The 16778-nt window shown below is 40.3% G+C and overlaps 1 protein-coding gene across 4 annotated transcripts; it reads right to left on the bottom strand.

Moving 5' to 3' along the window:
* Positions 1–319: 319 nt before the first annotated feature.
* Positions 320–16759, bottom strand: slc13a4 (solute carrier family 13 member 4). 4 transcript variants are annotated; one of them, XM_079654809.1, is made up of 16 exons: positions 15707–16759; positions 10444–10572; positions 5493–5629; positions 5132–5307; positions 4803–4869; positions 4623–4662; positions 4435–4515; positions 4156–4340; positions 3240–3359; positions 2963–3064; positions 2498–2599; positions 2260–2372; positions 2030–2139; positions 1767–1928; positions 895–1032; positions 320–534 (listed from the first exon to the last, which is right to left on the bottom strand). In XM_079654809.1, the coding sequence occupies exons 1-16, from the start codon at positions 15827–15829 to the stop codon at positions 397–399; spliced, it is 1923 nt and encodes a 640-aa protein (XP_079510935.1). In that variant the 5' UTR covers positions 15830–16759; the 3' UTR covers positions 320–396. The 4 variants fall into 4 exon arrangements, with proteins under 4 accessions (XP_079510935.1, XP_079510936.1, XP_079510934.1 ...); XM_079654810.1 differs by having other exon boundaries at positions 2030–2145; positions 4435–4509; XM_079654808.1 differs by having other exon boundaries at positions 2030–2145; positions 4623–4659.
* Between the last annotated feature and the right edge of the window lie 19 nt (positions 16760–16778).

Below are 16778 nucleotides of genomic sequence, written 5' to 3'. Positions count from 1 at the left end.
GAATCAAAACAACTTAATGATCACCATAAATACTGTATGTTTGTATTTTTGAGTAATATTTTCATTGATTTTGTGGAAAACAGAATCTCCATCAAACTTGGTTGACGATGGTAAAAAAAATCCTGCGACTGGAAGTCAGAGCACAGAGGCCACCGTGACAAAGGCATTCTGTCCTTGTTATTCAAATATAATACTTATTATTGCATCAACAGGCATTGTTTATGCTCTCTCTTCTTCTTCATCATCTTCTTCTTCTTCAGGTACAGTTATCCGTCTAATAAAGAGCTAAACTCTGAGCAAGACGGTTCTCTTGTCATCATTTTCTTTTTGTCTTTTTTTTTCCAGAAACACTGCCCCATCTCTTTCTCTCTCTGTCTCTCAGTTATTCAGTGGTGGTTATAAGCCCCCAGTGACGTTCCTGGCAACTGCCCAGCCTGGAAACTCATTCAGGTTGAACAGGGGAACCCCCCACGTGCTGATGGCTAACATCACCACCACCACGCCGATCAGATTCACCCCAAAGCCTGCTTTCACCTGGAAGACACAAAGAGGAGAAAACAAGTTAGGAGGTTAGGTCCGCTGTAAGCCTTTGTCTTCCTGAAAACCAGCAGGAGTTAGGAGATCTCATCCTCGTGATTAAATTAAAGAACTTTGACACATTGTACTCTTAGCCTTTTGATGATACAGGTGCAGAAAGAGCATGTGACTGAGAGTGTGTGTTTATCTGTGTGTGTGTGTGTGTGTGTGTGTGTGTGTGTGTGTGTGTGTGTGTGTGTGTGTGTGTGTGTGTGTGTGTGTGTGTGTGTGTGTGTGTGTGTGTGTGTGTGTGTGTGTGTGTGTGCGTGTGTGTGCTTGTGCGTGTGCGTGTGTGTGCTTGTGCGTGTGCGTGCTTACCATGTCGCTGATCTTCACGTGGCCGTAACTAAAGACGATGGCGTTGGGGGGGTTCCCGACTGGAAGCATGACCCCGAATGACACGCACATGGTGGAGGGGATCAGAGTGTGCAGGGGGTTGATGCGCAGCGTCTCTGACTGCAGGGAGGGAGGGAGAGAGGGAGGCTTAGATACACCGTACAGACAAGATGCAGAGTGTGGGTTTATAAAGTTTCCTGCTAAAACATGCACACGACATTAGCTTTACCTCTGAGCAAAATGGAGGGGTCATTCATAAGTAGGAAGCAAATGTCTAATTAGTTGCTTATGAGGATATGTGTGATGAAAGAAAAATTCTCCAACACAGCAAAAAAAACCTAGAGATAATTTGTGGCTTTTAAAGCTAGAGTGGACATTTTTTGAATTACTATCATGCTTTCAAATATCTGTCAATAAGATGCAGCAGCCGGTTATCTAAGCTTAGAATAAACATGGGCAAACTGCTAGCCTGGCTATGTCTGAAGGTAAGATTATCCACCTTCCAGCACCTCTTAAACCCCATCATTAAAATAAACCCAGTGAGCATGTTTCCTTAAAAGGTTCAAATGTATCAGAAAGCTGTCTTATTGTTTTTATCCGATGTGCTTAATCTCCATTGTATAAGTTAATCAAAAAGAGTGGTATTGAAGCAGAAATTAGCAACATGTTGCACGTTTCAAAATAAATATTCTTCAAAAATGTGAAATACTTGCACGTGAATGAATTTTTATCAAAAGTTTAGATTTTTTGAATTTCTGTCAATACTTCTGTTCCTCTCTGGTGTCTCTAAACATCCAGTTTACAGGCCCCTGTAGAGCCAAAACAGAATAGTTGCGTGAAAAGGAGTTTCATACCAGAGCTGACAGGATGGGCAGGAAGACGGTAAGAGTCGCAGGGTTGGAGGCAAACTCTGTGACCGCTGACACCAGCAGGCAGGCCAGCAGGGTGACGGCCCACGGAGGAAGACCACTCATGGGCTCCAGCTGTCTGCCGATCCACACTGACAGGCCTGACACCTGCACACACACAGACAGATCAAATCAGATCAAGACTTCTCCTCTAGAAGCTTCCTAACCCTCATGAGATAACTTGCAGTACACCAACACATGTATAGTACCTTACAACCAGCAGCCAGCGCGTAGCCGCCTCCCACCAGGATCACGATCTCCCACGGCATCAGTTTCTGGAAGTCCTTCCAGGTGATCATGGGAGCCATTGGGTCGGACTCTGCTTCTTTTTAAATCAGAGGAAATGTCAATTTATCTTTGTGTTTATAATGGTTTATGCTGACTTAATGAACATATATTTGACAAAGCAAAGCTAAGTTTCAAATTCAAAAGTTCTGACCTGTGTTCCTACAACTGGAGGAAGAGGAGGAGGAGAAAGGTCGCCTGGCAGGGATGAGGAAGAGCAGGAAGCCCAGAAGTACAGAGACTGTGGCGTCTGTCCTGTAGCCTTTCCTGAGAGGGAGAACACCACAGATATAAAAGATGCAAAAGAAGAGAGAAGAAAATGTGCATGTCTGCCTGTGTGAGAGTGTAAGTCTAATGTTTGTGTGGTGTTACGCAACATGATGGGAACTCACTTCTCAAATAGGGATGTCCAGCCGGGCACAAAACCTGGCTCTCTGGTGAACCACAGCAGGGTCATCAGGATGAAGAAAACACCGGTCACCACCTCTGGGTAGCTACGACACACATATAAACCACAACAGCATATGAGCAACAAATATATGAGTAATGTCTAGGTATGGCTCATAGAATAATCCGTAACGTCTTCGAATGTTAAAAAAACTTCCAATTGGCTCAAATAAAAGCACGATTTTTCAAACTAATTAGATCCTCTGAGACAAGTTTTTACTGTCCGGAGTTGGTTAGTTTCAACTGAAAATCACCTAAAAGTGGCACACTTCCTTGGTTAAATAACAAAAAATCCCCACAATAATCAACTAAATTCCCTTAAATACAACATACCAATCTCAGCGACATCCAGTTAAGTCGGTAAAGCTCCAACAATTAAACCAGACACACATAGAAACACATGCACACACCTGATGGGTCCCAGTTTGGCGTACTCCTCATGGATCCTCTTCTCTGACAGCATCTCTCTCCTGGTTTTGCGTTTCTTACTCCATGAGCACGTTTCCCTGAAGCTGAACACACACAAAACAACATCAGGCACATTCAGTGCGTGTGTTAAACATGCAACCACAGTGTAACTCAACCTCAACAGGATTATCACGGGAGTCTGTAATGATGAGATGCATTAGTATGTATGTTCACACAGCACAGTACACATCTTTAAAATACACACTCCCACACACTCACTTGCAGCCCAGGAAGAGGAAGTGCAGCCACAGCCAGGTGAGGACCAGCATGATGATGGCGATGGGGAAGCTGAAGATAAACCATGTGCCGAAATTGATCACCTTAGCATCTGGATACCGACTGAAGAGACAAAGAGAGAAGCAGAGGTACATCGACTTCAATTTTCTAATTTTTCACACCGCTTGGATGGATTGCTGTATGACTTTAGGATTACATTTAAAATTGCACACACAGGCAGAACCCAAACCTGACCTTTGTCCAACAAGCTGAGACATGAAGGAGGCCATTCTGCTGGGCTTATTGCTGCGGCTGGAGGAAATCGCTCATTATAGAGGCTAAGCAGTGTGAGCCCTCCAGACACTGAGTTAACAGGGTCTGTCTCAGTCTGACCAGCAAAGACGCCAAGAAACCAATCAAGCCGTAATCATGTCTCAAAGTGTGGATGATGTCTACTGGAGCTAATACCATACCAAAACAACTGTGTGACACCAGCACCCAACCCATGCTAAACCTGCTTTAAATTAATCTCGCGGTCAGAGGAAGGTGGATTGACGAGGTGTGCACGTACATGTACTTACGTTTACTTACATGTACTTTGTCATGTGTACCTACGTGTATCTATTTGTATGCACGTACCTGTGTGCACCTACAGTACATTTACCTAAATGTACCTTTGTGTATCTATGAATACCTACTTTTTGGGTGTCCGTGTAGCTACGTGTTTTTACAGGTACCTTTGTGTATCTACATGCATCTATGTATACCTATGTGTACCCGCATGTGTCTACGTGTATCTACGGTTACATTCATGTTTCTACATGAACCTACGTGTACCGACGTGTATGTCCTTCTACCCACGTCCACATACATGAACCTACGTGTACCTACGCATACAGACATATCTACATAAACCTACTTGTTAAACTGCTCAGCAAAGATGAGGTTGGTGGAGGTGCCAGTGATGGTGATGAGCCCGCCGATGGTGGCAGCGTAGGTGATGCTGAGCGACAGGCATTTACAGATCATGTGATCCCTCTTGGTGGGATACTGGGAGTCTCTCCTGGCCTTAATGCGCTTCACATTTGGGAACTCAATCGCAACCTGAGAGAGAGGGAGGGGAATATCGTAAATCAAGCGAAAAATGTATTACGCCTCTTTAATTTCTCGTGAATGTGTGTGTGTGTGTGTTCCCAACCTGAGGCAGGAGTCCGTTGGTGTGCCTGATGTACGTCAGGTTAGAGGTTGCCTCCACGCCATTCCCCTTACAACACTGCACCTGAGAACAAGACAAGAAGACTCAGAGAGAAATCCTTCACTTGCATTATATGACTGCTGGTTATTTGTTGAGCGTCTGCTTGGTGGAAAAGCCTCTGTTGGTTTCACCTCACTGAGTGTCGTTAGCTCCTGCTTAAAGCAGACACTGCTGCAGAGAGAAGAGGAGAGAAAATGAACAATAACAAAAGAACTCAGCAAACATTTTGGTTTCCATTTAGTCAGACAAGCCAATGGATGAGTATTTCCGAAAGCAATCTTGTTTAATGTTAAATACACACATGCACGTACCTGTTGTTGTGGTAGAGCAGCTCTAGCTGGTTTTTGTCCAGGTTGTCCTCCTCTTTTTCTGAAGCAGCTGCACAAACGATGATTAAAATTAGCGTGTAACAAAACAATTGTTGGTGGAACTTGTTACATTTCTCTATTAACTACAAATATTGTTGTGCTACAGTTGAATACACCATCATCACATGGTTCTCACCCAGATCAACCATTTACAGTCCTGTGTGGGTGTTGGTAGAAGTGCTGCTATCAACATCTGTTTAAGGTCAACATTGAAGCCTTCACTGTTCAGAGACCCCCCCCCCCCTCCCCTGTGGTGACTGAGCCAGACATACCGCTGTCGTCCTCGGGCGCCTCTACGGTTTCTGAGTCTGTGTGTCCGTCGGCCAGGCCGGTGCAGATCAGCTGCTGCAGGACGGCCTCGGCTATGGGCATCACCATGGCTGTGGTGGACGTGTTGCTGAGCCACATGGACAGGAACACTGTGCAGCACATGAAGCCCAGCACCAACCTGCAGGACAGACAGGGAGCTGAATTAGTTAATATGAGAGGAACTGCTGGGGTTCGTCCCCTCTGTCTTTTCAAATCTGACTTTAAAAAAAAAAGGCCCTGTTGGCCCATAAATTATCTTTAAAATGTTGTATTGTTTGTGTATGTGTGTGCGTGTGCGTGTGCGTCTGCGTGTGTAATGCTTACATGCCAGGCTTGGCCCCTGCGATCATCACCATGCGCAGAGCGATGCGTTTGTGCAGGTTCCACTTCTCTATGGAGGCTGCAAGGCAGATGACTCCCATCAGCAGCAGGGTGGTGTCTTTACAGTATTCTGCTGCAACCTAAACAAACACACACACAGGCTTTGTTTTTATTCCAGTTAAAAAAATGATTTGACAACTTTTACAAATTGATTGAAGGCACAAGATTAAATGTAGGAATGTCATGAGATCTGAGGAGACAAGAAGCAGCGATGGAGCCTTTTGTCCAACCTTTTCTTCCTTGGTTTGGATCAACACCAACAGTTTGCCGTTTGTTCTTTTTAATCTGCTCTACTTCCCATCCGCAGGGTTCACGGCCTCAAAGTGTTGTATAAGCCCATGTCTCCTAACCTCTCACCTAAAACCGTTTCAATTCCTCCTGCTGCTGCGCATTTTTCACAACACTCCATCTTTCTCTTTCATTTAAAGTAGTAAAACAGCAAAGCAACTACACAGGGTGTAGGGATTTAAACGCTCTGCTTCTACTCTAAAACTGGATATTTCAAAACTTCCTTCATGGAATTGAGGTGCGATGGAGAAATGACAAGAATAACATTACGGAATAAAACTGTATACAGATAATGTTGCCCCACCAAAGCTCTGCCTTTGTTCAGGAAGATAGTCTTTATAAACTGGATAAAATAAATGAGTTCACTGATGACCAATGGCCGAATAAATATTTAGATAATTAATTTAGGTAAAAGTGAAAATATCATCACGTATAATGAGGAGAATGTACTTTAAATTAAAAGAGAATAATTACACAATGCAGAAAACATTTTAGAAGCTGGGAATATACTGTTTTTAAATGTAGAGTTACTGAAACAATAAACATATTCCTAATATATTAATGGGCTTAACTTTCCAGCTGTACATGAAAGCCTAAATATTCTTGTGCATTTCTTTGTGTGCAAAATGTAAATGTGTTAATTATCTAGGAACGGAACCTGTAAAATAAATGGACAGAAGTAAAAAGTAGAACATTTCCCCTTGACATGTGGTACAGCAGACGTAGAAATGTGCATGAAAAGAAAAAAACCTGGTGGTACAAATACCTCACAATCGTGATTAAGTTCTTGAGTAAATGTTATTTGTTACTTTGCACCTCTGCTGATTAATAATGTAATCTGTCCTACTTTAATTTACATGGTTAATCCCTTCTACTAAAAAAAACAACAGGTCATTTACAATTAAATTTAAATTAAAAGCGACTTAGGAGACTAGAATTTTTGGGGAACTTGATTTCTTTAAACCTTTTCAATGACAGAACCACATGGTGTGGTTCAGATGATGTGCCCCAACAGTGAGACGCAGCAGACTGGGGGGTCCTTCTCAGGTCGATTATTTTCATTTCCTTGGCCCTCGGTATCACCGGAAGACGTTGATTTGTCTGCGCCATCTTAAGTACCGTCCCATGGCGCTTATTTCTGCCGGAGGATCGAGGAGCGATAACGGAGGAGCGATAACGGAGGAGCGATAATCGAGGAATCACCTGACCATCCTCCGATGAAATCCACAGATACTCGCCCCGCCCCCTTACTGTGTATCGCTCACTGATTGGACGATGCAGTGCATGCACTGATCTGATGCTTCTTGACATGAGAGCCGTTTCCCAGCGGAGTGAAGAAAATACATGAAACTCACGAGAGTCACTCCTCAGTCTATACTGTGTTTTGTTTCATTTAATGTATCATTTAATTACAAATATGTGATATATCTGAACAACAAAGTGGTCACAAAACGTTTTATTCATTTATTGTAAACATTTTCATGATCGCTTTTTTCGTTTATACATTTTAAGAATGGCGTTTATCTTTTTTGAGAATGAGTTCTTATTTTATTTAATGTATTTGTGTCTACAACAGATGAGGCGGGGGTGTTTTGTGAAAATAACGGGGACAGAGCTGGCTGCTGTCAGACGAACAGCTGTGCAGCGTCATCACAAACGGACGTCGCTTCACGTGACGCTCCGGAAGAAAGGACGTCCCATTGCTCTTAAAACTCATTTCCCTGCTTCTCGTGGTTTCCTTGCGTCTCTCCATGCTTCCCTGGTGGGAGGGACTAAACGCAAGGAAACGACGCAAGTGAGGGACGCAAGGATTCCATTTAATCGACCTGAGAAGGACCCTGGGAGAACATTCCTACACTTTTTTTTGCCAGCTTTAAAGCAGCTGATGGAAAAAAGAGCCAGCGCTCACTATGTGTTTCTTGGTAAAGTGGCACGGTGAGGACGATAATAGTGAACATGTTGCATAAAGCTCTGAGCTGGCACATTCACACAACCCCATCACAAGAGGCTTACAGCAGCTTTCTCACTGTTTGTCAATGCGATTTGGTCATAAGAGGCGTACATACCCCTTTTTATGTAATGCTCATAAGAAAGGGTTATTTTATACATATTTATTGATGGAAAATGAACTAATAATTTATCAGTTTATTGTTTGCACACAATATATAACATATTCCGATAATATATATTAATATATGCTATATTAAGAATTTCATTATTAAGTCAATAGTTTACATTTTAATCAATCCTAGGTAAAATGCCAAAATTATGGAGCAGATATTTCTAAAACTTTATTAATTAGTAACATTTTTTTTTCTTTGGTTATTATTATCTAAAAAAAAGGTATGGTTATAACTTATTATTAAGTTGCAAATGATGATGATGATGATGTACAGCTGCAGATAAATGTAAGAGACCACTGAAATAATCAATTTATCTGGTTTTAATAAAATGAACATTATTTTTTTTTTTTTATATATATACTGACACGAAATCTAACAATTTTCGAAACAAAATTAATGTCATTGAGAGAATTTAATTGCAGAAAATAAACGTGGTATGACAGAAGTTCATAATCATTTTTAAACAACGAAATACCAACGTCGAATTTAGGAAGAGTTTAGAATATCAATATTTGGCCATCCATCTTTATTTGGATGATCTGCAAGGTTTTCAATGTATGTAGCTTTTACATGCGAGGCTCACTTTGACTATGACTGTATTTTAGAGGATGTGTACCATTCTTTATCAGACAAACTGCTCTGAAACATTTACACAGACTTAACTACACTAAGGTCAATAGAGCTCATTACTGAGCTCAATCATGTTATCAGCACCAACCTAACTTGTCCTAAAAGGGGGGGGGAGGTGGGGGGGAGCAGAGAGTGCACTGAAATGTTAATCTGGCAGTCAAAGGTTGATGGAAAAAACCTCTTTAATCTCTTTAACCTTTCTGTTTACAGAAGCAGCAGCCAGCCATTTATTGAGAAAACTCTGATAACTAAGCTAAGGCCTACATTAGGCTAGGTAGTTAGCATTGAGGCTAACGTGAGCAGTGAGGTCAAACACATGCTAGATGTTGAAATAGTAATAACATATAAATGTTATACAGGGCTGCCAACACTCACGCATTGAGCGTGAGAGTCACGCAATTAACCCATATCTCACGCACTCACGCCACACTTGCCTTTCCTCACGCTAAGTTTTCGTCCAAAATAAATGTATATAAATATAAAAATAAAGTGAAGAAACAGCAAACCGAGCGGTCTACGAAATGAGACGGTCTTCTGGCTTAGTTCAGTAAAGTTGGAACGATATTGGGAGATTATGATTTCAGGGATCAATAACTCAGGAACAAAAGGTTATTCAGACACAAATGACGTCTCCTAAGTATGGTGGTAAGGTTGACAACGAACTACAATCACATTTTGATTTTAAAAAAAAGCCAATACGCGCCGTCCTCCGAGCTGGACACATTACATTGGTCTATATCTGCAGCCGGAGAGGGAAAGGAGTGCTCAGGGACTGTCTGCAAAGTGCAACTCCCAAAAAAGAGAACACAATAATATTCAATCACTATTATACAGTTTATTACTACCAAACTCACTACACACATCAATAGTCTCCTGGTGGTCATACTACAGCAGAGAGTTTGGAAGAATATGCTTTTAAATAAATTTGGGGAATATTTATAATGTAAAATCTTCAATAAATATAGCATCATCTTAAATAACTTTGCTATTATTCAGTATATTTCTACCAAACTCACTATTTGCATTGTTGTTGTTAGCATCTGGTTAGCTTAACGGATATTAAAAGCTGTTTCTAAAACAAGGAAAGGGAGAGCTCTGTCCTGTCAGACTGAGAGATAACTACAGCTCAGTGATGAAAGGGACTCTGAGTGTTTAGATAGTTAAGTTTAGTCTAGTTATCTCAGTGGGTCTCAAACGTTTTGGTCACCATTTATGAGAATAAATGAAAAACAGTTATGAAATAATATTACAGTAAAACAAGAATACAGTTTAAAAGGTGAGTGATTTGTAAAATATCCAAAAAGAAAAAGAAAATCTGTTTACAGTTCTGTTTCATATGTGTGTTGAGAGATGCATCCATAAATTCATTTTGCTCTCAAAATGCACCAGATTGATGCATTTAACTTCAGTATTTAAAAAAAAAAATCTTCCCGGGGGAGCGTGCCTCCGGACCCCCCTAGAGGAGGTGAGGACCCCCCCCACTTGTAAAATAGCACTTTACCTCTGCTTACACCTATATGCCATTTTATATGCTGTGAGCTGATTATCGAGCCTTCATTGTAAGAGTCGCGGGTACACTGTGTATGTGTGCATTCCACTGTAGCACCTGGTACATTAATGGGAAACTCTAGTTTGTACATGTTCAATACATTTGTAACACTGTACACATGAATGTTTCTTTTTTCGGTTCACCAAAAAAAAAATCTCACTCCAAGCTGAACTCAAATGTTGGCAGCCCTGTGTTATATGTCTTCAATTTAAAACCCTGCTACTGTTGTGCAATTGCACTGGATAAGCAGAGTATTTAAGCCTGGGAGAAATGTTTGACAGACAGGCAGCTTATAGAAACTCACCTCGCTGGACTTGAGCACCCCAAAGAGTGGATAGAGGAAAGCAGGTACCAGAGCAGCAGCACCCAGAGGAACAGCCTCAGACACCCAGTAGACTGCGGTCACCATCAGCACGTACGCACAGCATGCCTCCTGCAGGTAGAAACAAGTATCATTGATGAGATGACACACAAAGCTAGTAGCAGTTAGCTTAGTTTAGCATAACTGCTAACCATATTCTGTACAGCTCATTCATTAAGATTTGTATCTAATTTGTTCATTTTTTTTATGTAGTCGTATTCAAAGTAGTATGCCGTATTTGTTGTGCTCTAACTCGGCTGCAAACACAAACAAACATACACACGGGATGTTGCATTAGGTTATATAATGACAACATACCAGCCTTTCATACTGCAAACCGTAGCAGGCTTAGCGACAGGCTCCCCAACCTTAAAAACTTAAGAGGAATCTCGTGACATTTGTTAAGACCTTAAGAAAAGACTTCCAATTACTTTTGACAACACTTGGACAATTTTAAACCCAAAAATCTATCGAAAGTATTGTCAGGTCACATACGTAATAGCCTACTAGGAAAGAGGAGAAAATAAATTGTGTTAGAAATGTACTTGTTTTTGACCATGGTCTTTATTGACCATGGTTTTTATTTAATATCTGGATACAGTGTTTCTCCCATTAGTATTAGAAAATGTCCTACTTCTGCCACAAGCTCTGTGAATTTGTACATTTATCTAAGGGGAACAGTCAGTAAAACATCTTGCCAGAAACAGGTCAGTTAATCTCAAATTATTAATCCCAGAGGGGGAGAATTAACCCCGGGATAAAGAAGCATGTTCAGACGTGTTTATACCACATTCAAACCATGGATTATAACATAAGATTTCTAACATTTCAATGTACCTTCTTGTTATTAGTGATGTGATGGATTGAAACTAACTAAAACACAACAAACAAACAAACACACACCTCAACATGATGAGCTAAAAGATGGTGATCTTTGTTCATGAGATCCAGGTAAGTGTCATATCAGAACAGGAATAACAGTCCAAGGCCATGCTAGTTGCTCTATGAGGCTTTACTGAGGCACAGCAGTGCTTAATGCTAACGTAAGCATGCTAACTGTACCAGATTCACAATAATGTAATATTCTGAATAATAGTGGAAAGTTAATGTGCATGTAAATGTAGTCAAGATTGGGTAGAGGAAAAACAAGTGACATTAGGTAACGAAGGATAAATGGACAGATAAGAAAAGACGAACGTGGCTAAATAAATAAAGTCAGAAGGCCTTTTCAGCAGAACCTGATTATTGCGTATTCCTGTTATCAGAAAATAGCTGCAGAACAGTCAGATGTTCAAACATCCATTTGTGCTCTCTTTGTTTTAGTTTTGCAAGTAAAAGGCAAAAGCTGGGTCAGCAGAGAGGCGTGATGGGGGCTGATATAGCCTCTATGATAACAAGACTTCCTACTGACACTGTCACTGAGCAGAATTCATGCTATTCTAATGGAAGGAGTCCTGCTTTAAGTTCTGACCTAAAGTTGTTTATCTTGGAAAAAAATGTAAGTTTTCAGCACGTTACATTGTACCTGATTTCAAGAAAAAACAAGTGAAACCTAAAAACCCTACCAATAGATTTATTTTTGACGGAAATAGGATGACAGTGGGGCCACATCTATTCATGAACATTCAAGGTTTTTATTTTATTTTCATTTAAACCAGAAAAAAGTTAATAAAGAGAAAATGTGTGTATGTTTCAGTAGGTTACACATATCTCTATGGCCTAAAAACTAAAAACAAGGACGGTTCCCTCCCACAGTTTAACAGCTGACAGGCCAAAAGATGTAACCCATTGATTCGTTTCTAATCAACACCATTAGGAAATGGAGATGATTGGTATTTAGAAAGAAAACAAAGTACTCCTTTTATAGGTAGATCAGATCACAGCTGAAACCTATATCCATTGAAGCAATCTGATTGAAGCAATCAGTGGATATAGGGTTCCAATGTTGTGTGGCCATTATTAATAACAGGGGGGTCAACAACCTGATGATATGTAAAAGTTAAATTAATCACTAAAAACATTACAATCTATCCTGATAGGACAAGGAATGTAGCAAGTTAAGAGACAATCAATCCAGTAGTTGTGAAACAAATATCAACCTCATGGGCTCCTGACCACAAGGCTCTTCTCATACATGTTTGTTGCACCACTTTAGTAGGTATAATTTAACCAAAAACAAAATATTTTCTTTCACTAAACCAAGCTGTTTCCTGTGAAGGTGGACGTTTATTTTGAAAAGACTACATGAAAGCAGTGGATGTTTATAAAAGGTCAGCCAAAAAAAAGACTGACCGCAATTGCCAAATCGTGAGCCACATTAAAGGGATAGCAACCTAGGCAAAGTGTGTTTGCATCCATTTATAGGTTCTGCCGGACTCACTTACGCTTTAAAAGCTTGACTTCTCCACAACTTTAACTTTATATTGGGATGTAAAATGGCACAAGCATTATGCAAATCTGCTACTGGCTTTAGATTTCTTTCTTTCTGTCTCTCTCTGACCTGGCCCAACCGCATCCACCATGTTGTTCTGCTGCAGCTGGACACAGTGCTAGTCCAACACACACACACACACACACACACACACACACACACACACACACACACACACACACACACACACACACACACACACACACACACACACACACACACACACACACACACACACACACACACACACACACACACACACACACACACACACACACACACACACACACACACACACACACACACACACAATGTCTGTCACATTCTTGACTCAGTGTGGGTTCTCTGGAGTCGTAGGGAAGCAACGTGGGGTTGAAATCCAGCGTGGTGGTAGGTGATTATATAACTTAATTGCTTGGATTGTTTCTTTCTTTTTCTTTGTAGTGAAGGATTGTTCTTTTGTACTTCGTGGCCTCATGTTGTGAGAGTTACTCGTGCCAAACATCCACAAATCCTGACATGAAAAAAAGGCTCCTGGGCGACAGAGCTGACGGACAAACTGGCTAGCACATAACAGTTATTTTGAATATTTAAGATGTTATGAATAACACAAATACATGTGTCGCAGAAGAGCTCTTTGGTAACATAAACACACAGCTGTCACCACTTTTGTATTGTTTTAAAGTTGTGAGCATTTACGCAGCATCACTGGACCAAACCATATTATACAAATGAAAGAGATTATCGTGAAAGTGAGTGATAAAATCATATTTAAACCTTTCTCAAATTACATCTGTATTTTCCAATCCAAGAAGGTGGAAATACACATACTTGCTTCCTGTTTTGGTCAAAAAAGGAGAATTCCCTTGCTCATCACGTGCTATTTTGTGTAAGTAACATATAACATATACCAATATAACTGGTATTTAAATTCTGTATTTATTATATATATTATTTAATTTTGCAGATGGCATTTCCTGCTTCTATCTTCGTATGTCTTATAAAAAAAGAGGCTCAACTTGATAAACAGTTTAAACAAATCAATTGAGCAACAGACAACATTTTCTTTTCAACAAGATAAATAGTGTGTTTTCTTTGGAAAGATTAGTGTTCAAATGTAGCGTTAATACACAAAATGGGGCAACTGGGGCCAATGTTGACCACGTTGTGAAAGAGCATTTTGAAGCTGGAATCTGGGTTCACTGCTTCACATAATCTGTGTGTGTTACTTAACACAAGAAATCTATTCCAAGTTAAGCTTCTCAGGCATTTTTTAACCACCACCTCACTAAACATCAGCCTGTCTACTTGGAAAATCCTCACCTAATCTGAAAGTTTGACACAACAGACAAACAAAATGCTGCAAGACATTTAATCAGAAGTTGTATGATACCAGTGTAGTTAAGAAGCAAAATGCAACAAGAAGAAATCCGATAATATAAACACAACTTAGCAAGGAAACATTAGGAACACATTCAACTAAATAGGGAATGCTTGTACTATTGGATTTGTGCAGATTAAGATAATCTATTTGTCTCAAATGCAATTTAATTTGTCTTTCCTAGACAAACATGAGCCTCTTCAGCGGCAGTCACAGAAAGCAGTTGAACTGAGTATCAGTTCTCTGCCACTCTGATTTAAGCAGTACACTGATCTACATCTCATCAACATGTCGCGACATCTCCCATCCACACACACTGCTCAGCTGATGATCAAGCATCCATCAAAACAGTGTGCCTTTTGATTGTTTGATTGGCCCACACACACCCTCCACACACTGAAATCCCATCAGCACAGTGAAGCCTTGAGCAGGACGGACATCAACAGATTCAGTGGATGTTTTCTTTACCTCTCTATCGGATGTTTTAGGTATTTATGAGTTTTTTTTACGTATTTAATAATGACTAATTCATTAACTTTTTTGTTAATGTTTATTTTGTTTTAATAAATAATAATAGTAATACATACATTAATCACATATAATCATCTTTTTAAGACTTTTGAATGCCACGAACTAGTGTTGGCATTTGTATCTCCTAGCAGATGTTTCTTAACTAATCATAGGTGGATTAAAAAGAAAAGGAATTTTACTGATATACTTTTTTGAGGTACTTGTACATGAGTGTATCAATGTTATGCAACTTCTTATTTCTACTCCACTACATTTCAGAGGAAAATAGAGAACCATTTTCTCCTCTAGATTTTTTTAAAACGTTCAGGTACTACTTACTTTTTACATGTAAAAAAACATACTATAATGTATACTTAAATACAGATCTAACAATAGCAGTAAACTAGTAATTAAAAAAGTCATCACATAGACGAAATAAACATTAAAAAGATCACATGATGTATTAGTGATTAGTATTTGACGTAGCCATTCTAAAAAAAAATAAAACGTTGATACTTTTTTGATACTTTGTGTACATTTAGCTGATAATAAAAAAAAAAAAATTCTTATGTATGAATGAAGGACATTTACTTGTACTGGAGTATTTTTGGAGTGGTATTTCTACTCGTACTTAAGTAAAGGATACGAGTACTTCTTACCTCTCTGACACTCATTTAGGTCAATATTACTGAATGTGCATCAGTTATGTATGTTGGGTTTTTAATGTTCAACACTTGCTTCCCATTCCCCTACCAAAGCGACCAGTAGTTTAATTAGTTAAACACGTCGTAGTTTATCAGTAATCTCCCCCTTAATTGTAGTGTGCTCTTTTGAAACATTTTCTGGTTGTAATCATTGTTACATTGAATTTTACTTGTACTCACGCTGGTGGGGTGGATGAGCGGTAGTGGCAGCAGGAACAACGGGATGAACACAACGACGATCAGCTTCCTCGCTGCCCACAGCTTCCTGAACACATCCATCCTGGCTGCGGCCTCCAGCCTCATGGAGGACCAGGGACTCTGGGTCGGACCGGCCAGCACTCAGCACCACCGGGTGTGAAAGTCACTAATTTGCTTACCGGAAAGCAGCATCGACCGTGGGGAGCCGGAGGAGGAAGCACTCTTTGGGGCGCGTAAAGTTGTCTTTTGGCTGTGCGCCTTTACGCACAGACCATGGACGGTGCCCGGATCTGAGTGTTGCTCTGGGGCTGAGTGGTCCCAAATCTCCACCGTGTCTTACAGGCCCCTCTCCTCCTCCTCCGTGTGCTTGATGAGTGAAAGACGTCAGGTGAGGCTGCCGGCTCGTTTAAGGGGCTGCATAGGTATGCTAATTAATCAGCTTTGGCCCACCCTCTCTGTATGAGTATCAACCAATCAGGGGCGAGAAAAGTTTGCACAATGGTGCGTGCGTGTGTGTATTCTTACATTTTTTACAGAAAAACGGGGAAACTGTGAATTGGAACATTATAGAATATACTAGAGCTACATAACACATGCAGGATTTAATATGAGATATACATTATTACAAAGAGGCACAAAGAAAACACAGCAGATAAAATGACGATTTCGATCACACGTGCTACAAAGTGTTTCATTGTGACTGTGTGACCAATCATATCAATCCTTTTTGGTCACATGAATACATACATAGATCATTTTAAATCACATAATCCGATCCCAATGAAACAAACAGAGCAGAACAGTCACACACTGCCCTCTGCAGGATTCACTCGGTGGTGCATGAGTATGGAGGAGAGCTTCTCATAATATCATTTTAACCTTAATTTCATAGCTTAATTCATACTGTTCATATAGCTGTTTTAAGAGAACAGCAGCTTGATTACATTTATTCACTGTAAATACATTGTCTCTATGTAGTCAACACCAGCACATTCAGAGCAAGAAGTAGCAATGAGACACAACAATGGGTCAATACCTTTAGAGGAAGAAGTTA

The sequence above is a fragment of the Notothenia rossii genome (genome assembly GCF_949606895.1).
Source record: "Notothenia rossii genome assembly, chromosome: 10".
NCBI lineage: Eukaryota > Metazoa > Chordata > Actinopteri > Perciformes > Nototheniidae > Notothenia > Notothenia rossii.
This window is presented reverse-complemented; position numbering and strand designations above follow the sequence as displayed.